This window comes from Syngnathus floridae, chromosome 14 (genome assembly GCF_059516105.1).
Source record: "Syngnathus floridae isolate MCC-2025c chromosome 14, RoL_Sflo_1.0, whole genome shotgun sequence".
NCBI lineage: Eukaryota > Metazoa > Chordata > Actinopteri > Syngnathiformes > Syngnathidae > Syngnathus > Syngnathus floridae.
Genome location: NC_142426.1, coordinates 9,242,657 through 9,264,395, shown reverse-complemented (window position 1 = coordinate 9,264,395; position 21,739 = coordinate 9,242,657). Strand labels below are relative to the sequence as shown.

General features: G+C 41.0%; 3 protein-coding genes and 1 long non-coding RNA gene across 9 annotated transcripts; 3 read left to right on the top strand and 1 right to left on the bottom strand.

The window, feature by feature from the left end:
- Positions 1–270: 270 nt before the first annotated feature.
- Positions 271–21,525, bottom strand: LOC148387615 (uncharacterized). Of its 5 annotated transcripts, none has more exons than XR_015862573.1 (8): positions 21,405–21,506; positions 20,814–20,834; positions 20,705–20,720; positions 19,436–19,746; positions 9,002–9,125; positions 3,218–3,363; positions 2,804–3,055; positions 271–353 (listed from the first exon to the last, which is right to left on the bottom strand). It is a non-coding gene; the product is annotated as an uncharacterized LOC148387615 (long non-coding RNA). The 5 variants fall into 5 exon arrangements; XR_015862574.1 differs by lacking the exon at positions 271–353 and adding an exon at positions 367–2,663; XR_015862571.1 differs by lacking the exon at positions 271–353 and having other exon boundaries at positions 367–3,055.
- Positions 402–7,567, top strand: ca8 (carbonic anhydrase 8 (inactive)). Of its 2 annotated transcripts, none has more exons than XM_088396171.1 (9): positions 402–751; positions 2,148–2,333; positions 2,405–2,529; positions 3,005–3,100; positions 3,313–3,375; positions 3,607–3,655; positions 3,771–3,883; positions 4,887–5,083; positions 5,968–7,567. In XM_088396171.1, the coding sequence occupies exons 1-8, from the start codon at positions 679–681 to the stop codon at positions 5,019–5,021; spliced, it is 840 nt and encodes a 279-aa protein (XP_088252297.1). In that variant the 5' UTR covers positions 402–678; the 3' UTR covers positions 5,022–5,083; positions 5,968–7,567. The 2 variants fall into 2 exon arrangements, with proteins under 2 accessions (XP_088252297.1, XP_088252296.1); XM_088396170.1 differs by having other exon boundaries at positions 404–751; positions 2,142–2,333.
- Positions 9,380–16,106, top strand: nfatc4 (nuclear factor of activated T cells 4). The gene is made up of 13 exons (XM_088396168.1): positions 9,380–9,917; positions 12,102–12,265; positions 12,333–12,839; positions 13,070–13,227; positions 13,319–13,481; positions 13,560–13,660; positions 13,798–13,899; positions 13,965–14,152; positions 14,225–14,365; positions 14,460–14,515; positions 14,861–14,987; positions 15,057–15,755; positions 15,854–16,106. The coding sequence occupies exons 1-13, from the start codon at positions 9,785–9,787 to the stop codon at positions 15,922–15,924; spliced, it is 2,610 nt and encodes an 869-aa protein (XP_088252294.1). The 5' UTR covers positions 9,380–9,784; the 3' UTR covers positions 15,925–16,106.
- LOC148387616 (leukotriene B4 receptor 1-like) lies at positions 16,823–20,274 on the top strand. Its single transcript, XM_088396169.1, has 5 exons — positions 16,823–16,971; positions 18,079–18,655; positions 19,013–19,213; positions 19,304–19,347; positions 19,476–20,274. The coding sequence occupies exons 2-5, from the start codon at positions 18,080–18,082 to the stop codon at positions 19,720–19,722; spliced, it is 1,068 nt and encodes a 355-aa protein (XP_088252295.1). The 5' UTR covers positions 16,823–16,971; position 18,079; the 3' UTR covers positions 19,723–20,274.
- Positions 21,526–21,739: the final 214 nt, after the last annotated feature.

Here is a 21,739-nt window from a genome sequence, read left to right as displayed (position 1 = left end):
CTACAATAAATAGTCGCAATGGCATCAGCGCCAAATGACAGCAATTTGACCTTGTGTTTTCTTTTGCCTGCAGTTTTGTTTTCTCAGCCACGTTTGTCTTTTTGCTCAAGGGAGTGTCTTTCTATGGCCTCCAAAAGAAACATACCAGCATGACCTTCTAACCAGCTTACCAACACACACACACACACATGCGTGCACGGAACAGAGAAATAAAAGCAATATAATACAAACACAGTAGTTTCATAGTCAATTATATAGATTTATTATATGATGTTAACGGTTCTGTAAAGAAAACGGCAGTTGTGAAAGGAATGAAATATCTGCTGGAGGGAAGCCAAAGTGAATGTGTGCACCTGCAGAGAAAGACAGAAAGGAAGAAGGGAGAGGGGGATGACAGCAGAGCAACACAGAGGGGGGAGGAGCGTACAGAGTCAAGAAAAATGCAGAGAACGACAGCTCAACATACATTAGGCAGAAACTTGGAAGTTGGTGAAGCACAGCAACAAGAGTATAGTCACGTTTAAATAAAGAGAGAAAAGAATAAGATTTAGATTGAGACAGGGTCGTGTGGAAAAAGGGCCATTTGGAAATCCATCTCGGGCACAACAGTGAACAGTGTGACAGTGAAGTGGAAGTACAGACTGGTTTCCATCCACAGTGAGCAGACTGCCAAACAGCATGGCTGACAAAGTGAATGAGGAATCGACTAATAATCCAAGGAAAATGGACCAGGACTGGGGCTATGAAGAAGGTGAGCTACTCTTCATTATGTGAAGGGAGAATTTGTATATTCATATTTGATCATATTATATATATATAATATTTGAGCAATTTTTGCTTCGCCTAATTCTGTAAATCGCAACTTGCCAATAAGAGTGAATATTTTTGTCTCACTCTGTCCCTTTGCTTGCAACCTTTACTGAGGACTGCGTGCTTAATCTGTAAAACTCACTGTAAGTATAATTGATGATGAAATATAGATATTAATTGTTACAGTAATAATGTGCATGGTTGGCTCACTAACAAAAGTTGACTCGATTTCAAATTTTGAAGAATTTTCTATCTGATATTAACAAACCCTTTTTTTTAAACAAAACTAGAGTATATTTTGCTGCCAGGATTTCTTATTATTATTATTTCATATCAGTGACCAAGCCAGCTATAAAGTTTGTTGCTAGTAGTATTTGTTTGAATATTTGCTTTAACAAACAGCTGCATTTCCAAGCAAACAAAACTTAGCCTTCAGGGAGATGCAGTGGAGTACACACCCTTGTTCAAATGTTGTTGTTTTTTCTACCATTGTTGTGACCTAGGATTTTTGAAACATTGTTGATAAACACACAACTGACTCAAAAAAATGAGGTAAAAAGCAATCTTGTCTATGCATCATTTCAAATCCGAAAACGTATGAATTCATCAAAACAACAAAATAGCCATTGCTGTAATGTTACACGAAAAAAAAACGGAATGAACAGTTGCTGTGCCTTCCCAAGCAAAGGCCAAACAAAAGTTTGTGCAGCCTTTTTAAATGGCTATAAAGAAATTGCTCAAACGTTGAATAAGTTGTCAAGAGCTTAGTTGCTGAGGAAAGAGGGAATGTGAAGGCCCCCCTTACTCTTCGCATTCACTCACTGCCTGCCTCGGTTGTGGTTGCGGCCAAAAGGCGTAGTGTCAGTGGAGCATTCATGCTTTTGCAAAATATGGGAAATCTGGACTCTTACAAAAACACCAAATGTGTTCGGGGTCACTTTTGGTTTTACGCATGCTAAGAGGCCAAGTGTTTTAGTTCCAGTACAGTATTTGGTGCATGGTGATATTTATGGACCATGATATTGGACCTCCATATACTGAAAAATAATAATAATAAATAATAATCTCTCTACAGTGATTTTGTTTGACTACAGTCGTTGTGACAATAAACAGGGTTGCATGTGTTTTTGTTGAAAGTGTCTAAATTAAAAGTGTGAGAAATATTTTGCCTCCTTGCCTATGTTTTTTTTTTTTGAGATAAAATGTTTTGAGAAGACTTAGGCAAAGTTTTTTGGGATGTTAATTTCTTAACTTCATTTCAACATAGGGCTGATTTTTTTGAATAATGAGCCAGCTAAATTGTTTTTTTTTTTTCATACATGCATATATAGGTGTAGAGTGGGGACTCCATTACCCAACAGCCAATGGTGAGTACCAGTCTCCCATCAACTTGAACTCCAGGGAGGCTCAATATGACCCATCCCTCCTGGATGTCCGCCTGTCACCAAACTACGTGGTGTGTCGTGACTGTGAAGTTATAAATGATGGACACACTGTACGTATCCTTCTCAAGTCAAAGTCAGGTATATGCAAACACACACACACACAAACATACTTCCCTAATACGTATTTGCTAACGATGTACTGTGTTTAGTGGTCAGTGGTGGTCCGTTACCGAGCGATCACGAGTATGAGCTTCACGAGGTTCGATTCCACTGGGGCAAAGAGAATCAGAGAGGATCAGAGCATACAGTCAACTTTAAGGCTTTTCCTATGGAGGTATACGCACATCACCATCATGAAATTACGAGTATTTTAATTTTAGTGGCTTACTTTGTTGGAAAATCTATTAAAAAAAAAAAAACCACTTTCCATCTGGCTGAGAAAAGGGTAACTTTGGAAGAGTAGAAAGTCTGTATGGCAAAGTGAGAGAGGAAGAGAGAAACAATGAAACCATTCAGCTATTTAATGGTGGTGTGCCATTACTGCAACTTTTAAGTGGCGCTTTCCATGACGGGCTTTTTCAAGTCACCAAATGTGTAGTTGTTCTTACCAAAACTTTGAAGCTTGTGTTGCTGAGTTCATGATCCCGTTTTAGTTTTCTCTACGTGCCCTTTTTCCATGTCTGTCTTGTTAGTTCTTGAATAAGAGTCTTTAGTCATCACCAGCTGATGGCGCCCAATATTGCTCTGCACACCTGCTGATGACAATGACCTTTCAAATTCAGCTTGCATTCTATTGTTTCTTTTTGAAGCTTCATTTGATTCACTGGAACAGCACATTGTTCAACTCTCTGGAGGATGCTCTGGGGAAGAAGAATGGAGTTCTCATTATTGCTCTTTTCGTGCAGGTGAGCAAAACATAAAAGTCATTCAAAACACAATCCGTTCTATTAACTCTAACTGGGGGGGCTGGTATTTTATTTTATAATGTTTTTCCTTCCTTCAATTGTTTCAGTTTTGCTTACCCGAGGAAGAGAAAATGTTTTCACTTTGTGATTAGCGGGAATCGTTTTACAATCGTTTTCTCTGTTGACCTCTCAAATCAAAATTGTGCCAACAGATTGGCAAAGAGCATCTGGGTCTGAAAGCCATCACAGAAGTTCTTCAGGACCTGCAGTACAAGGTAAGACTAACTCAAAAAGGGTCATAGCAGCATGTTGGAACAGAAAAAGAAACAATGAAAAGCTCTTTTCCAAAGCCCTATAAAACCGTTCTAATGATTGTTACAAATATTTAACCACACTTGCTCATTTTACAACCATGACTTCACTCCAGTTTTGAAAAGGCTCTTCAAATAGACATAATTATTTTGTGATGCTAATTATGGATTTACTGTTTTTTTTTTTTTCACTAGGGGAAGAGCAAGATAATACCCTGCTTTAATCCAAACACTTTGCTGCCTGGTAAGATAAATATACAAAGCCATGTGACTCAGTAACTCATATTTAGCATGTAGATTACCCCCACCTTCACTTATGAAGACCTTTATGTGAATATAATTTTTCCATTTGCCCTCAGATCCATTATTGAGAGACTACTGGGTGTATACAGGATCTCTGACAACACCACCTTGTAGTGAAAATGTAATATGGATTCTCTATCGCTACCCACTTACCATATCACAATTACAGGTAAATGTTATATATTATATTAAATTATATCATATTATAACATATCATATTATTATGTATATACTATTTATTTGTTTGTTTATGACAAGGTAAAGTGAATCGTTCCTTAAAAACTACCATGACAAGATGTTAATTATTATTCCAAATTTACTGATCTATTTTGATGTCTACTTTATGTTCAACAGTTTTCTATTAAAATGATTTAAACAACATTTCCAGCTATTCTAGAGTAGAGACTCTATGGCAAATAATACAAACATCCATCTACTATTTATAGTCTGCTATTTATAGTTTTTAAGTGCGTGGGCCTAATACAAGAAACTGTGTGTGTGTGTGTGTGCGCAGTTCACATATATTAGTTGCTATAGACGCTAACTATATTTATAGAGGTCATAAATTCACTTGCAAACCAAAAGTGTTTGCTTAGAGATTTTTTCCCCCCCATCCATTATATGGGAGTCAGATGCAATGCCATACTGGTAAAATGCATGTGTTACTTTTTGCCAGTGTCACTGTTTGGAGTTTTTGCTTCACATTTCAAATCTGCTCGGTTCGAAGACGCGAACAAATACAATTTCTCTTCAATTTCTGTACGCATGCTGCGTTCAGGTCACATTACGTTCCCATGCTCATCTTTAAGTCAGCATGCTTTGCACTGGGTCCTCTTATTTTCTCACAGTTTCTCTTACATTTGTACATAAACACTTCGCGGCAGTAACGACAGCCTGAGGAGATTCCGAGTGTACTGCAAATATTTGGAGTGAGGAAGGTCATGCTCTTTGTGAAGTCAAATAAACATTGTGTTATCTTCTTACATAGGCCAGAATGTTGGCACCTTCTCATTCTCTCAAGCATTGATAATTCTTTGTTTCAATACTTATTTTATTATTATAGAGGTGACTATTTTAACTGAAATTTGATCCAGCATTTGATTCCATCAGGCAGTAACCTACAATTTGATTCATCCCCACATGTAATTTTTTTTCCATTTCTGTCTCTGCAGATTGAAGAGTTCCGGAGGCTTCGTTCACATATAAAAGGCGCAGAACTGCCAGAGGGGAATGATGGGATATTGGGGGACAATTTCCGCCCAACCCAACCACTGAGTGATCGAATTGTTAGGGCAGCATTCCAGTGATTTGCATTTTGCTCTGCAAACTAAAAAAAAAAAAAAAAAAAAGGCCTTCAAACACAAACATGGTAGGTAACAAATATTTGAATCTTTCTATTTGTACAATCTTTTGATAAATGTTGGAATTTTGTCCCTGAGCTATCTATTCTTCTGGGACTACATTATAATGGATCAAGTCCCAAAAGATCTAGCCCAGTTCACTTACTAATCTGGTACTACCCTATATACAATCCTTGGGGTACGGAGAGTTACTGAATGCACAGTAACTCCGAAGCACAGTAATTCTTTAGTGCTAATTCATAACCCAAAAATGTGCTATGTCTATGGTAAGAAAGAAATATGCAGAACGACCTAAATTGAAGTGAGATGATTTGGGGGAAAAGCTTGTAGGCTTCTGTAAAGGGGAAATACCAAATGGATGGAAAACCGTGTGAGGTAAGGGAAAAGGTGGAGGAAAACAGAGAACGTTGTTGTTTTTACTGTAAGTGGATACTGATCTAGTTGCAGTAGAACAACCTGTCAAGTCAAGAGTTTGTATAAATAGGAGGTAAAGGGGAGAGAGGGGTCAGAAACAGACAAGTTGCCTTAAAGGGAACTTTTGAATACTTTTACATTACTGTATTGCATAGCATCAACCTATAGGGGATAATATTGCTTCATCGTAAAGTATACAAAAGTATTCAAATCCACTTATATAAATGTTTCATTATTGAACACTTTTCTCAATTTTTTTTTTCACCACCAAAGCTTATTACTGTCCAACTAGCTTTTGAAATACTGCAGCACCCTTTAAATTTAAATCTGCCATCACTATAATTGAAGTACCAGAACCACAGGAGCAATAAATGTTTCCAGTGTTCCCTCTCTTTATATGCTTCATTTCACATCTGGTTTTGCTTTTTACTTTCCAAGTCTGATGCATATTTTAATTATTTTGTTTTTTGGGTAACAGGGAAAAAATGAGACAATGTGAAGAACAGCAAGAACAGAAGGGAAGGAGAGTGCTGAAGAAGTTTGACCATAGAGTACAAAAATACAAATGGTAGACTCAATTTCAAAATACAGATTGAAAATAGAGATCTTTAAAAAGATGAGGCAGCTCATTTGCATATGACAATATGTTGTATCTGAAATTACTCAATAATATGAAGGTCATAAAGATAATGTCTGTGTGATATATAGTAAATAGTTTCCGCTAAGGCTAGTGTGCTAATATTTGGAACTAAAACTAATGTAATATAATGACGAGTAACTCACCCACTATCTTAAAGGAAAATCATACTTTTTAAATGTTTGTACACAAATTGTTGGGTCTTTTGAGTTCTCGCCAACCCATCAAGTTGAATAAATAGTTTGTTATTGCCTACTTGTTTGTGTCTAGTGAATGAGCTGTTCTGCATCTCACATAATAACCGCCTCCAACCCAAGTTGCTTTTTTGTATGCACTGATTAGCGTTTGCCCTTTTGTCAACTGACACATACTTGTTTGCTGGGTGAAAATGTCAAGGCAGTGCCGGATGGAGAGATGTTTGTGTTTGATTAGGTGCCCGTGTAGTGTATGAATTGTTGCCCCCATGAATAAAATGTTTTTATTGCCTTATTTTTCAACACTCTGGAGTCTGGACTCTGCTCCAGTATATAGTGGTTGACTTGTTTAATTTGTACTAGACAAACTTCATAAACTACACTTATCTTTTCTCTCGTAATGTTCTAGAGCATATTCCCTCTATTTGATTAGATAATATTGATGCTTTTGCATACACAGGTTAGAGACAAGCATATATTTTGAAAGAGTCATTTCTGACACCTAGTGGTGATCTTTTGCACAACAAAATGTTATTTGAAAAGACACATTATGCTGCCACCTGCTGTTAAAAGGAAACACTGCAACTTACATCTAGGTGCATCTCCTTCAATCACTCTGACAAACTCCTGAACAAAATATATATGAGGAAACCAAATATGGGAGTCTGTAAGGAACTCCAGCCCCAAGCGACCCTGCACAACAGGATAAGCAGTATAGAAAATGAATGGATGTTTTTTGCAGAAAGCTTTAACAATTCTAAGCTCTGCTGTGGGGAGAAAAAAAGAAAAGAGGACCCATAACCATGATGAAGAAAATATTCTTGCCTTGATTTCTTGTGTTTCATATATACATAGACTTAGAACTGACTCATCGAGATAGAAATTATACGCAATAACATAGTGAGGCGCTCTATAAATGAGCTAGCCTTGTGCTAACCTTAAAACTTTTGTGAAGAAAAAACTTTTGGCCCATTGTCTCATTGCATGATTAAGCTTCTTCTGATCAGTTTGGATAGTTTTTTTTTCTTGAATTCGCTCGACAAAATGGTTTTCGTAGACTTCAGGTGCGCCATTAATAAAGACCGGTGAATCTGTTCCAGATGCAGCCATGCAAGCCCAAGCCAGGATATTCCCATTTAATTTTTTTTGCTTAATTGAATTTGCCTCGAGTGCTTCGCAATTAGTTTTCTTCTTATCTTTACATCAATGTTTTGTATACTTCTTTAATATTAAAAACGCTTTGGAAAGTCTTTGGAAATTATTTGTAGACCCCCATGACTTAATAATCTCCACCCAAAATGTGTAAAATATATTTAGAGATTGATTTAATTGCAAATGTTTCATTCAATTAATTATTTCTAAAATGATAGTTGTTAGAGTTTAAATCACAAAAACATTGTTGGTTAACAGAGCTGCTACACATTTACCAGCAAGTGACAACAATAAAAAAAATCCCATGAGTTTTTACTTTTAATTATTTTTGTCAATAAATTGTGGATATGAATCGGTGAGACTCACTGAGTGTAAGACTGTCAGAACAGAGAACTCTTGTATTTGTTTGTGTGTGTGCGTGCATGTGTGTCCTTCACTTTTCTGATATTGTTTGCATATATAAAATAAAAATATTACTTTTTAATTAATTAAAATACTTAGACCTTCTAATGCCTTTTTGAATTGTTGTCAATAGAAAGAAACTTTCTAAATACAACATTACAAAATGGACTGTCAAACCGAATTAAAAAAAAAACCATGCCACCTGAAACTGTAATTCCTCCTATTACCAAAAGGTAGCAGCAGAGGGCCGTGGCTTTCAAGAGAAATGGGAATTACAATACTTCTTCACTGAAAATCAAGGCAAATGTGTTTGTCTAATTTATAGAGACAGTTGCCTTGTTTAAGGATTTCAACCTAAAGAGACACTATCAAACTAAACACGCTAACACATACGACAAGCTAACAGATTACGAAGTGACCATGTTAATACTGTTGATGTTATGAACTTGTAGACAAACTATTACTTTCTGAAAGATATTGTAAATGACAAGAGCTAAATTCACTTGTTTTAAGTTTTAATAATAACAGACAACTTTATAACTCCTGTTTAAAATGTTCATGAGGCAAAAATCATTTTAAACTCATGTAAATTTAAGGTATTTCATACAGTTTGTTCAATGTTATCTGACTTCAGATATGAATGAAATGCAGAATTTGTGGTTTTAGACTTATATTTGGTTATTTTGTCATTTGAAAGATAAAGACAATTTTATAACGGTGTGTATTTGCATGAAAGTTTTGCAGTTAAAAAATGTCAGAAAAAACTATTGGCCCCTGGGCCCCTTCACTTTATCAAATCTGGCCCTCCTTGCAAAAAGTTTGGACAAATCATTAGCCCATTCTGTCCACAATTGAAATCTGCACAATGGACTCAACCAAAGCAAAGTACAAGATAAAAGTAAAAACAAAAGCCTGAATCTTAAAATATGTATAAAAGACTTGAAGCTTTGAAAGGTTTTACTTTAAGGGAAATAAAATTTGACCCAAGTATTCTAAACAAACTCCTTCTAGAGATTTTGTCTAAATGCCACAATATTCACAAATAGCAGAAATCTGAGTGACACAAAATGTCCAAACATTTGAGTCTGTATTATTGATGATTGGAATGTATTGAAATACCAACGTACATTTTCCAAACGTTATTAGGCTGACGCATTTTGGGTGTGCCAGCGAGTGAGACCCCCCTCAAGTAGTTCCACGTGATTCCTGATGATTCCCGAGTGGTGAGGGGGCTGGGCCGGGGGAGCTGCTCTAAGCCGGAGAGAGAGAGAGAGAGAGAGAGAAGGGTGTTTATTTAAGTTTTTCGTCTCCTGACTCAGACAGACTGCAGCGGATAATGAGAAACAGATCTCTGACGGAGAGGAGAAGGGGGAGGTCGAGGGGGCTCATAAAGTGGGGAGAAGAAAAAGAAGGAAGGAGGGGAGGGGACGGGTAGGGGGGGGCAGTGAAGGAAGGAGGACAGCCAAAAAAGGGGGGGGGAGTGATGCGTTCAGGGCCCTGGTGGTCACACGTCAAACTTGAGGAGAGAAGGAGGATGTGAGGGGAGAAGGCGGGGGGTTCTGATGACTGACAGGCTGGGTGACCCTATGGGGACGGAGCGACGGAGCCGCAGAACCCACCCAGAGACAATTAAGGGTAAAGGACGACAAAAATATTTCATCAACTTCTTTTACTCCCTCCTCCTCTTCCTTCTCCGCCTCCTCCTCCTCTTCTGTGTAGCGTGAGGATGAAAGAAAAGACTGACGGGGGGGAAAAAATGCAGTATAAGCGAGGCATCAAGTTGGAAGAAGATTGGAAAAGCGCGGACGTGGTTTGCGTCATGACGCACACTTAAAGAACAGAATCCCCCCTGCCTTCCTTCCTCCTCGGAAGAAGAAAAAACTTTTTCAGGGGGTAGACTCTCTTCACAGATGGGGGCAGCGCCGGGCTCCGGCTGGGAGGAGGGCGAGTTCGACTTCAAGCTGGTGTTCGAGGAGGACACGCCGCGGTCGGAGGAGGAGGGTTCTGGCCCCGTGGAGCCCGCTGACAGCAGCAGCAGTGTGGGTCAGTCACAAGCGCTACTCGTACGTGAAAGAAGACCTCCCCGGGAGGTCTGACATGCATGGGAACATATACGTGCATGTGTAATGTGTGTGCATGCAGACTCAATGTGGTTCTAATCACATTGCGTGCGTGCGAGTTAACAGCTGCCATGTGGGAAGGAACCTCCACACGCTCAACACACACAGTGATGTCTTGAGATACGAGTTTGAGTCATTGCGTGACCAAGACTTGGACTGTTGTCATGGTCCTCTTAGACTCTTCCACTCTCTTCCACAGAGAGATGCTGAGCAGATGCGGGCATACTCCTGGCTTCGTGCCCATAAAGTTTGATTGAATCCGACTTGCCTGTCTTGGGCACTTTGGTGAAAAGAGTGGGCAGAGATGTCAACCAAAGTTGGCTCTGATGCTTGAGAAATATGTTGATCCAACCAGCATATTGCAGAAGAGTCTGCTGGGAGGGGGGGAACTTCATTAAGTCCAAGCAGACCATGATAAGGTGGTTCAGGCATCTGGTTAGGATGCCTCCTTGTTGGGGAAATGTTTCAGGCTAAGTGCAACAAGCTAGAGATACTGTCTCTCCCAACTAGCCTGGGAATGCCCCCCACTCCCCCCGGAAGGGTTAAAGGAAATCGCTGGGTAGACGGAAGTGTGGGCTTCCCTGTGACCTGACCCTGGATAAGTGGAAGAAAATGGATGGATAGATTCAAGAGACCAGAGTTTGGCGTTAGGAGCATGGTCATGGAGGTTACGCTTGTAAATGAAGGCCCTACTGTATTCAGAGATGCATACACCCAAGCCCAAGCAGGATTAGAAAAACTTGAGGGAGGAAATAAATTTCAAATTATTTTAAATGGGGGGGAATGGTACAACACAATGGTTCAAGATCACATTGAATTGAACCTTATTGAATTGGCTTCTATTATAATGTTTAGAGACAGTAATATCATGTATTTCCTTTGGTGTATTAGTCATTCTGTTTTACTTATTTTGATATTTATTAATAACTTTTTATTTCCATTTATGTATTTGAATTTTTTTCTTCAAAAATCATTTCTCATATTTTCAACTTTAAAAATTTTACTTTTTATTTTTAACCTGGAACACTCAGGAACTGCAGCAGCGTTAATGACTTGGAAATATTGTTATTGCCAGGAAACATTTTTCTTTTTCCCCACCTTAATTGAGTTGATGTGTGTCAACGTTGGCACCCCCCCAAAATGAAAGTAAAACAAAACGACAGGAAGTCATGGTGTGAATAATCACCATTAGAGAGAAGATAATTAGCGGTAGCGTCGTGCGAGTCAAAAGCACGTTTCAACGTTTCGTGAGTGCTGAGAGTCTTTGTTGCCAGCCCCCCAAAAAAGTGATGTGTGTGCGCAGCGGCTATTGAATAAATGCTTTCCATATGACTCTGCGAAATTATGAGAAGGGCCTTATTATTTATGGGACATTTATACTTATCTGATAAAATGAAGTTTGACATGTGGAGCCAGATTTTGGGTCTTTTTTGTATTATCAAACTATTTCCATCGAAGGGAAAAGGTGGCAGCAGGCGAGGGTTGAGCAACAACTTATTTTTAACAGTTGGTACATTTTGTTTTGGCAAAGAAGTTAACAACAACAAAAAAGCTCAGGTTTAACGGAGCAGAAAATACACTTAATGAATCTCCTAGTCAAGAAATAATAGTGTGTGTAAATTGCTAACAAAATGGATCATCTATGCCATCAAAACATTCCAAACGATAAGAAGTGTATTTCCCCAGAAAATATAGAACGTGTATAAACACTTTCTATATCCCTCAGGAAACTAGATACACTAGATACTAATGTAAGTAAATTGGCACTGCAGTAATGTGAAATGACTCCAAAAGAGTGCGTGAGTCACTCGTATGGCAACAATTAACTTCCAACAAACCAAGTCAAATTGACGCATGGCTAACAATGATGGAAATGAATACAGTTGCCACATAATGATGTTTACAACAATTCAATGGACATATAATGAGGCTTTCTCATGCGGCATGTTGCTCAGGGCAGTCGTCACGGTATGGATGAACATGGGAAAAATATTTACATACTATAACCAGACCTGCACAAAATAAAAAGTTGCACATTTTCTAATTCTAAAGTTTGTCCTTTTTTTTTTCCCTGTTTCTGATGTCTCTCTTCAATAATCAATTACAGACGGCCACAGTGCCACCTCTAATGCAGAGCGCTCCAGAGTCAGCATCCCCAGCCCGCCATCCTCAGCGAGTCAGCGGGCCGGGATGCATTCCCCGCCTCCGCGGAGAGTGCCGGCCAGAGAATTCAGCGGGACCTATGAAAGCCTGCCGGCGCGCTCTGTTCAGGTAACAAAAACTTAGCCTAATTCAATGGAGATAAGTAAAACAAATGAGTAAAAACTGTGCCTGAAAGGTTTCAGAGTCCCGCGTGGTGGAGTGTCCCAGCATCCAGATCACCACCATCTCGCCTGAGGATGAATCAGCACCCAATCTTTCCTGGGACATAGAAAGCGGCAGCAGATGGGACCGGGAGCGCCTCTATCTCCCCCTGCTGGACCCCTTCACCTATCGAGACAGGTGCCCTGGTTCGCTCAGCCCCAGCCCTGCCTCTAGCCCCTCATCCCGGGGCTGGTTAAGTCCGGCCTCCAGCTGCGACTCGCTGCTGGTAGAAGAAGAGGAGCTCAGCGAGTCCACGCTCCATTTCGGGCTCACACCATACTCCCGGCCGACTTCACCCGGAGGAAAGAAGCGGAGGAACTCACCCCTCGCATCCCCTTGCACGTCCCGCAGGGGTAGTTACTCTGAGGAGTTGCAGGGGGGTGTCCTAGAAGGGAGAGACTCCAGCCTTTTGTCACAAGACTCGCCCGGCAGCTTTGAGCTCAGTGTTCCACAGAAAACGAGGAAGACATCTATGGAGCAGGTACCGGTGGGCGCATGATTAAATCGTTGCCTTTAACGATCCCAACCCCAAACCCTATCTAACTCCTAACTAATACGATACCAAATCCAACCTTACTGAACCCTAAAACCTCAGACTCTCACCTGTAACTTAAAATATGGGGGTACACTGTCGGTCTTTTAGAACCAACATCCCAAGATGGCTTTTGATTTCACCTGTAAAGCTACTCAATCCAACTTTAATTCCTGCAGTTGTCTCCAAGGGATCAGGAGCAGGTCTCTGGGCAACAGCAGCCAGAGACCCTCCAGAGCAGGAAAGAGCCCTCCTCAATGAGTATGGACTATCTCTCTGTGCCCCCTGCTCTGGCTTGGGGCCGGACCAGAGCCAATTCCCACAGTCCTCTCTTCAGGTAAAAGGTCATCATTTCACTTCAACCACAGATTAAGATGAATCCGAAAATCGACTTTACACGTGTAACCTTGTCATATAAACGCATGCAGGTCAAATGCCCTGCCACCACTCGACTGGCCCCTGCCCTCTCAGTTTGAGCAGTACGAGTTGCGCATTGAGGTGCAACCCCGGCCCCACCACCGAGCCCACTATGAGACTGAGGGGAGCAGAGGAGCTGTCAAGGCCACTCCAACCGGACATCCGGTTGTCAAGGTGACACCGCTCGGGTTTCGAAATGATGATGATATATGTGAACCATCAGCTCATCTCAAATCCTGTCTCTCTCTGCAGTTGTTCGGATACAATGAGAGGAAACCACTTTCTCTCCAGGTTTTCGTGGGAACTGCGGACGATCGGTCTATCAGGCCGCATCCTTTCTATCAGATACACAGGTATTATGAAGCTCTCAGAAAGGTGATAATGATTTCATCTCAGAAGTCTTCTGATTTGGAGATGACCAATCTAAATATAGATCCACAGAATGGGAATGGGCTTTAGATGCTCACTCAAAAGTATTTCTTTTTTCCAGGGTGACGGGAAAAATGGTGGGCACCACCAGTCATGAAAACATCCAGGCGGGAACAAAAGTGCTAGACATCCCCCTCAACCCTGAGAACCACATGACTGCACTGTAAGTGAACTGAGATTCTTTTTGAAAGATGACATGACTGACAATCATGTCATTAAACACCGCAGCATTGACTGTGCTGGGATCCTCAAGCTGAGGAACTCGGACATTGAACTGAGGAAGGGCGAAACTGACGTCGGGAGGAAGAACACACGTGTTCGCTTGGTCTTCCGCAGCCAAATTCCTCTGGCACCACCTGCTCTTCCCCCTGGCCGGGTTCTGGCCCTACAGGTGGCCTCACTGCCCATCGAATGCTGTGAGTGGTAGATCCCTTATGTTTGCCAGTGGTAAAACACAAAAGCCTGATTTTGTCTCGTGTCCACCTCAGCCCAGCGGTCAGCACAGGAGCTGCCTGTCATCGAGTCAATCAGCCTCACTTCCTGTTCAGTAGAGGGTGGCGAGGAGCTCCTGCTGAGTGGCACCAATTTCATGGCTATCTCTAGAGTTGTTTTCATGCAGAGAAGCACAGGTTGAGCAGAGAATCATTTCAATCGTTTTTAGTTTCACTTTCCATCATGTTTACTGGTGAGTTTTTGATCCCACTGTGTCTCCCAACTAATCAGATGGTAAACTTCAATGGGAAGAGGAAGCCCACGTAGACCGTGACAACAGCAATGAGGTAGTTCTTGGGATGTTTTCTTTCTTAGAGTGCTCTTGACTTAGCTAACCTGCAAGTTCACCAGTGGTGGGTGGTGGCTAAAAGAACAAGATCACGGATGCAGTATACTCTGCAAGGTGTCTGGGCTCTCCTTTAGGGTGAAAAGTTCACTCATCCAAGAGTGGGCTCAGAGGACTTAGAGCTGCTGCTCCTCTACATGGAGGGGACAAAGATACAGTGGCATGGGCATCTGGTTCTGGGTGAAGTCCCCAGTCACTTCAGAGGACGTCGGGCTTCTATGCTTAGGCAGCCAACCTGGATGAGATGTTCTTTCTTTTGGCATCAATGTGTTTCTTCTTCAATTAGTGTTTGCTGTGCATGAGGGTGCCACCCTACTGCGACCTGTCTATCACTTGTCCAGTGTCAGTCAATCTTTACGTCTCTAATGGGAAGAGGAAAAGGAGCAGCACTCATTCCTTTAAATATGTCCCTAGTGAGTATCAACATGGTCAAATAGTTCTCCAGTATAGAAGCTTCAATTTTCTGTTGTTTTTCCCTGCAGGCATGTTCAAGGAAGAGGACCCACTGATGTCCCGGCCTCAGGCACTGGATGGAGGGGTGGTGTGTTCTTCAGTGGGGGGTCAGTCTAGAATGAACCTGAGGTGCGACCCCATGGCCGAAGAGCAGACAGGGCTGGGCTTCAACTTGTCCCCTTACCCATCCACCTACTCCCCTCCGTGCACTAGCCTGGCTTACCAGGAGGAGTACGGTGCTGAGACTGTGACCGAGGAGCCTCGTGGGATGGGCCCCACTGTGTCTGAGCATCACCCCAGCTTTGAGAACCTGGAGCTGGGTTTTACTGAGCTCCTCCCGTCTTTGTACCTCCGTGGTTCGCAGCCACCGTCCCCTTCCCCCTGGCTTGACTCACCCTACCTGTCCTCCTCACCCTCTCCCTCCCACTCCTCCTCCCTTAGCCCTTTCCCGGCCGGCAGCCCAATCTCCTCATCCCCTCTGCCTCCTGTTCCCACCCCACCATACTCCCAGTACTCTGCCTATCCTCAGGAGATGTGTCCCTCCCCTCCAACAAGCCAGAGCGCCTACCAGGACCTATGCTCAGTGCCTTACTCCCACTATGAGAGCTGGGACCCCTCAGCAAGGGTTCTTAGGATGGCTCACGAGGATGAGAGGGATGCCAAGGTTCAGGAGTGTCCTCTGGAGTTCACAAGCTCCACTGACATGCATCCCATCACATTTGAGGAAGGTGAATGAGTACATAGATAGAGCTTTTTTTTCTTTTTTTTTTAAATCCTGATGACATCAATTCATGACCATTTTGTTTTTGTCATTCTTGATTCACAGTGTCGGAGTACATCGGGCAGGACTTGCAGTCTTACCAGGTCACCTCGCACACGGAGGAGCAGCCACACTGATGATGTCATCATTTGGCATCATCCCTTTCGCAATGCACTCGCTATATATGCACAACTTCCTGCTCCACTTATCCTGTTTTATTGCTGGGAATTCATATTTCTTATGTGATAATGGCCATTGGTACACATTTTTTAATAAAGGGAAAGTAATGGTTTTTTTTCCCAATAAATTATCTACGAAACTGAGTGGATTCTGTTTATATTCAAAATGACAGGACCATGACTACCTACTGGAAACCAAAATTCTTGGCTTGTTCAAACAGGTGAGTGTGTGCTCTCTATTATGTAATTGGTGTGTGTGTTTGTGTGCAACAGGAAGCTTAGTAATTCAATCAAAATTGCTTCCCTTCAGGCAGTAAAAATCAAATGTGTCCCAATAATGTAACTCATGCATATATGTCAGCAGGATTTTAAAAAAACTCTTTTCATCATTGACAGTACTTATGGAAATAATCGCAATTGATGGTGTATGCTCAAAATAATAACAATTTGATGCCATTGGCATGATTTAGAAGACCCTTTTCAACAACCCAGGCTAAATTTATCTCCTCCGCAGCACACCAAGCTTGTCTTTCAGTTGAGAAGTATCATTTCAACATACAGTACTTGGACCGATTATGCAACAGTACTACTTTTGTATTTAGAGGGAGTTTTGGCACAATCTAGTGGAATTTTAGGGAATTTAAGGACAAGCACAAAAACAGAAATCTGTGAATTTTTCAGTAAATAATGGATGATAGGTTTAAAAACATTAACAGGTTAATTCATGGGATAGCTGAATTTTTAATTGATATTTCCGGCCTCAAAGTTTCTGATTTAAGAAATTGTATCATGCAAAGTTGTACACGTCTTTTGTATTGTGCCTCCTACATATTTTCATAGGAAAAGGGAAGTGTACACGCCTCTATACATGTCACTGCATGCGTTTGTTGGGAGTGATTCAGGTTACGAGTGCTGTAACATGTTCACGCTCACAAAGTAATAGACGGAGCACAGAGCAGGACAAGTGGAATATTTTCATTTGGACAAAAATTGTATCCTGGAAAGGTCAGTAACTCTCATTGGAACTTGGTCTTCTTCATATCAGTTTAAACAGCATTTGTATTTCTGATGTGTTTTTCATTTTGTTTGGCGTAAGTATTGGCGTGTTTTTTGTAAATGTCATATTTCATCATAAAATTGACAAATCAAGTTTTCTGATTCTATTAAATGCATACGCGGAGAAAGTGTGTTTGTGATGGATTGCCGATTGAAATTATTATCCTAAAAAATATCTTGATACCACACCATCCTAAAAAGAAGATTTAAGCTGTTTAAAAATGACCAGATAACACCAGGTAAGCATTCAGGTACACTTCTGATTATAAAAGCTGTTAGTAATTACATTAGTTCCAATAAATCTGTGCTGTTAATAAATCATTTATACGAGATTTATATGTTTTTCTTTGCATTTAATATTTTGTTTTGGTTGGTCGTGGGGTTTAACTTGGGCATTAATCTTAAAAAGCTATTAAAGTCTCATGTAGAACATTGATGATAAAGTTTAAGTGGTGATTTCCAAAAACTATTACTCAAATTAATTGTGACCAAAAATCAATTGGTTGTACTTGATTTCATGGTTGCATCAGAGGTATAATGTCATCAATGTAGCGGCAGACATTGCAACTGGAAATTCTGCGGCTGCGTGTTTTAGCATGCCGAGCTAAACAGTTTGGCTTCAGACTCTGCGTGAATATTTCCTGGTAGTTTACGTACAACATAGCACTCTGCAAGACACAAAACCTCATATTACACTATTTAAGATCAAAGTTGAAGAGCAACTGGTATAGCACAGACCTCCCAAGTCAAAAAACAAATGAAAACATCAAGTTCAGAACCCTATCATTCACCATGTGCCTAGAACCTTTAGAAAAAGTACCAGTTGAAAACCAAATTTTAAAAAAAGATTAGAACCAAACAAGATCCATTTCAAGAACCAAGTAAAACAAAAGTCTAACCCAAGTCAAGAATACCAGGAACTACTCGTAAACTCCAACACTGACAACTACCATGTATAAAAACAATTTCAAACCCACAGTCAAATGCCACTAGAAACTAGAAAGTGATCACTCCAATAAGGCCACCGCCATGCTCTCTCTTCTCTTCTCCTTCTAGCATGAACAACCTAAGCGAGGTGGTCAGGGACTCGCTCGAAGAACAGAACCCCGAAGACGACAGCGTAGTGAGCAATGACTATTCCACCACGGTGGGCGCCCTCATCCTGAGTCTGGTCTTCCTACTTGGCGTTCCCGGCAACCTCTTCATCGTGTGGAGCATCCTAGCTCGCGCCCGCCGTCGCTCTGTCACCACGCTGCTCATCCTCAACCTGGCGTGCGCCGACGGCTTCCTCATGGCACTCACCATCTTCTTCATAGTCTACCTGGCCAAGCAGACGTGGGTTTTCGGCACAGCCATGTGCAAGGGTCTCTTCTACCTGTGCAACGTCAACATGTACGCCTCCATCTTCCTCATCACGCTGATGAGCGTGCACCGGTTGGTGGTGGTCGTGCTGCCCCGCAGGACGGCGGCCAAGCTCAGCAGGAAGGTGGTGCGCCGCGTCATCATGGGCATGTGGTTGCTGGTGGCCGTCAGTGCGCTGCCCTCGTTAGTGTTTCGGGACGTCCGGGAGGACAAAGACGACATGAACAACACGCGACACGTGTGCGCCCCCAACCACACGCTACCTCGATACGTAAGCATCCTCAGCCTAACGTATACCATATCTGTCTTCATTAACTAAAGACGAAGAAAATGGCCTTTTTTGTAAACAATAGAAAGTAGTCAATTGTCTTCAATCAACCTAGCGTACTACTTTTTTCATAAACAGAACATTTGGAGTCTTCAGAGAACCTGAAACAATTCAATCATCAAAGAATCTAATGTGCTAGACAAATCAGTCTTCAATGAACCTAATGGACATGTTTTCAGAAAGAAATACATCATGGATGAACCTAGAATACGTTTTTATAAACATTAGAATTTTGACGGTACCTGTTTGGAAAACACTCGAGACTGTCAAACGTTAACGAATCTATCTCACCATTTACAGGTGAGGTTTCAGTATACCTTTGAGACAGTGGCAGGCTTCATCCTGCCTTACGCCATCATCATCACGAGCTACGTTCTCATTCTAAGACGCCTGAGACAGACTCGGTTTCGCCGAAAGGTTCGCAGTGAAAACCTCATCCTGGCCATCGTGGTGATGTTCTGTCTCTTCTGGTTGCCCTACCACGTCATCAACATGATACAGGTTTGACTAGCTTTTACCTCGTGATTGTCATACTTTTAATTTTTTTTTTTTTTTTTAACTAACGATGACCATCTTCTGGTCTGGTCTAAGGTGGCAGCTGAGTGGTACTCGGAGGGATCACCCAGACGAGAAATGTGAGTAGTAAAACGAAAAGAATTGATGTCAAACTGTATAGCAAATCGCGAGGTTTTGTCGAGAAGAACAACCAAGTGTGCTGCTTACCTTTGACCTTCATGACTTAAGCTGCTGCATCTCCCCACAGTCTGGATCACATCTACCAATCGAGTCGCGCCGTGACATCAGCCCTGGCCTTCATCAGTAGTTGCGCCAACCCAGTCCTGTACACCTTTGCTGGCAAATCGTACATCAAGAAGAACGGCCTGGGCTTCATGGCGCGCCTCTTCGAGGGGACGTCGCTGGACCAGGTAGCCACGAAGCAGAACAAGGACGTGACGCTCAGCAATGTGGACTCTGGCGCAGCCTCCTCGTCCGCACAGAATGGACGATGAAGAGGTCTGAAGGAACTTGACAGGCTTGAATGGAGAGCACACAAAAATGCAAGTGGAACATTGCAGTCATGGAACAGTAATTAAAACAGACGTTTTTGTACTTCACTCAATACCCAGTGTGCTGCGAGATATCCTGAAGTGTGTTGTGGGAAAATCCTCAATTTCATCTTTTATATTATAAAAAAAAAAAAAACTTTGCCCATGGTAAGTACCGTGCTATGAAAGACTATCATCAATTTTTAACTTTGTGGCATTATATCACCATATTAAGATAAACCCAGTTTCTAAATGAATTTGAAGACAAAAATTTCAGAGGAACTGTTCAAGTTCATTAAATCTGATTCAACTAGTGTATGCAAGAGCAGTTTTATACTTTGCTTAACACTGGTGTTGGTTCATATTAGATATCTAATGACATGGTGATATTCTACAGACATTCTGAAATGTGCTTTGCATTTGACATTTACTTTCAACTCACCCGATTGGAATCCTGTCCTGAGAAAAATTATGCAACAGCTCACAAATTAAACTCCACACAAGTTTCAACACAAACTCAAATGTTTTATTGGATGTGTATTACTGTAGTGTGCACAAAACAGGTTATTGCGCAATACTATGCCGTATTGGGGGAAACTAATTATTGGGGGGGGGCTTTCATCTCAAACTTGCCTTTTCTTTGAGATAAAAAAAATACTATAAATAAACTTTCCAGTAGGTCAAAAAGGAGTTACTTTGCAACAACACGTTTGTTATGTCTTGAGTATTTGAGTATTAAGATACAAGATAAAAATTCCAAAATTAAGACAGCCCCCTTGAAAATCTATCTTGACTTTGAGCTCATAGCTCATCTTTACATGGAGCCGAGAAAACCATTAATTGGTGGCACTGAAATGTCAAAAATACGAACATGGGGAATACAACATATTAAAAAACGAACAATTTTTAAAGTCTACTCAACATTCTGGAACAACAGGATACATACATCTCAGGAATGCAACCTAAAAATGGGAAAAAGAATGAAATTATGACATGTAAATTCTGTCATGCACATTTATACATGCATAATGTGGAAAGGGCAGTTAGAAACTCACCTTAATGTGAATGTAGAGAACCTAAAAAAAACATAAAAATACAAAAAAAGGGATTTTTTGCAATTAGAAACAGTCCAGTCAAAAACAAATACATTTTAATGCCATGTTGAGGTCAAACACGTCAGAGCAGTGAGGAATAATCATCAGACTCAGCTGAAACACGGATTCACATGCAAGTCATCATTGAATGTTTGACCAAATAAAGACAAAATGTATTAATAAACAGTATTTTGTTTGGCTTGTATCCAAATAGCGCGTTATGTCAGGTGGCAGCTAGCAAGGAAAAATAAATAAATAAATCAGCGGTGGGTTTCTAAATAGGAGTGACGATTTCACACAAATTCAAAAGACTTCGTAAGAAACTGATTCACTTTTTAATAGCGTAAATAAATTGCCGAAATGAAATAACTTGAGCTTTAGCTGCCATCATGCTAGGAGTGGCATGAGCACCACGAGGTGAGCTGCGAAGGCAGGCCAGGAAGCTCGCCAACAATTCAAAATGGAAATTAACTCATTAAACTACCACCACAAGTAAATAAAGAACAAATTAATGATATTTGAATAGCAGCACGGAGTAAGACTTGGACGTACCATGTGGGAACGTGGTTACAAGTCCGTCAAGCCCACCTTGACCCACTGCCAAACGGGCACAAGAGAGAGAGAGAGAGGTAATGGTGTTACCGCTTGTTTTATGTGGTATCCGTGTCACGTGACTTTTGCGCCCGCCCCCCAAACGGAAAAATGAAAACTTCCGGTTTCGGAACAGAATACTTCCGTCTAATGCAATTAAATATTTAATTAATTCCGTCATCTTAATAATAATAATAATAATGACAAAAAATCTTAATCTCTCAATGAATCAAAAATTAATCATTTAATAATAAATAGTTCACTCATTGTTTTAGTCATTTATTTATTTATTCCAT

Bases quoted from the DNA above. Each gene is read 5' to 3' on its own strand.
- ca8 (XM_088396170.1), top strand. From the start codon at position 679: ATGGCTGACAAAGTGAATGAGGAATCGACTAATAATCCAAGGAAAATG. The intron at 752-2,141 runs GTGAGCTACTCT...ATGCATATATAG, and splicing joins GGACTGGGGCTATGAAGAAG to GTGTAGAGTGGGGACTCCAT. The intron at 3,884-4,886 runs GTAAATGTTATA...CTGTCTCTGCAG, and splicing joins TTACCATATCACAATTACAG to ATTGAAGAGTTCCGGAGGCT.
- nfatc4 (XM_088396168.1), top strand. From the start codon at position 9,785: ATGGGGGCAGCGCCGGGCTCCGGCTGGGAGGAGGGCGAGTTCGACTTC. The intron at 12,266-12,332 runs GTAACAAAAACT...TGTGCCTGAAAG, and splicing joins TGCCGGCGCGCTCTGTTCAG to GTTTCAGAGTCCCGCGTGGT. The intron at 13,661-13,797 runs GTATTATGAAGC...TCTTTTTTCCAG, and splicing joins CCTTTCTATCAGATACACAG to GGTGACGGGAAAAATGGTGG.
- LOC148387616 (XM_088396169.1), top strand. From the start codon at position 18,080: ATGAACAACCTAAGCGAGGTGGTCAGGGACTCGCTCGAAGAACAGAAC. The intron at 18,656-19,012 runs GTAAGCATCCTC...CACCATTTACAG, and splicing joins ACCACACGCTACCTCGATAC to GTGAGGTTTCAGTATACCTT. The intron at 19,214-19,303 runs GTTTGACTAGCT...GTCTGGTCTAAG, and splicing joins ACGTCATCAACATGATACAG to GTGGCAGCTGAGTGGTACTC.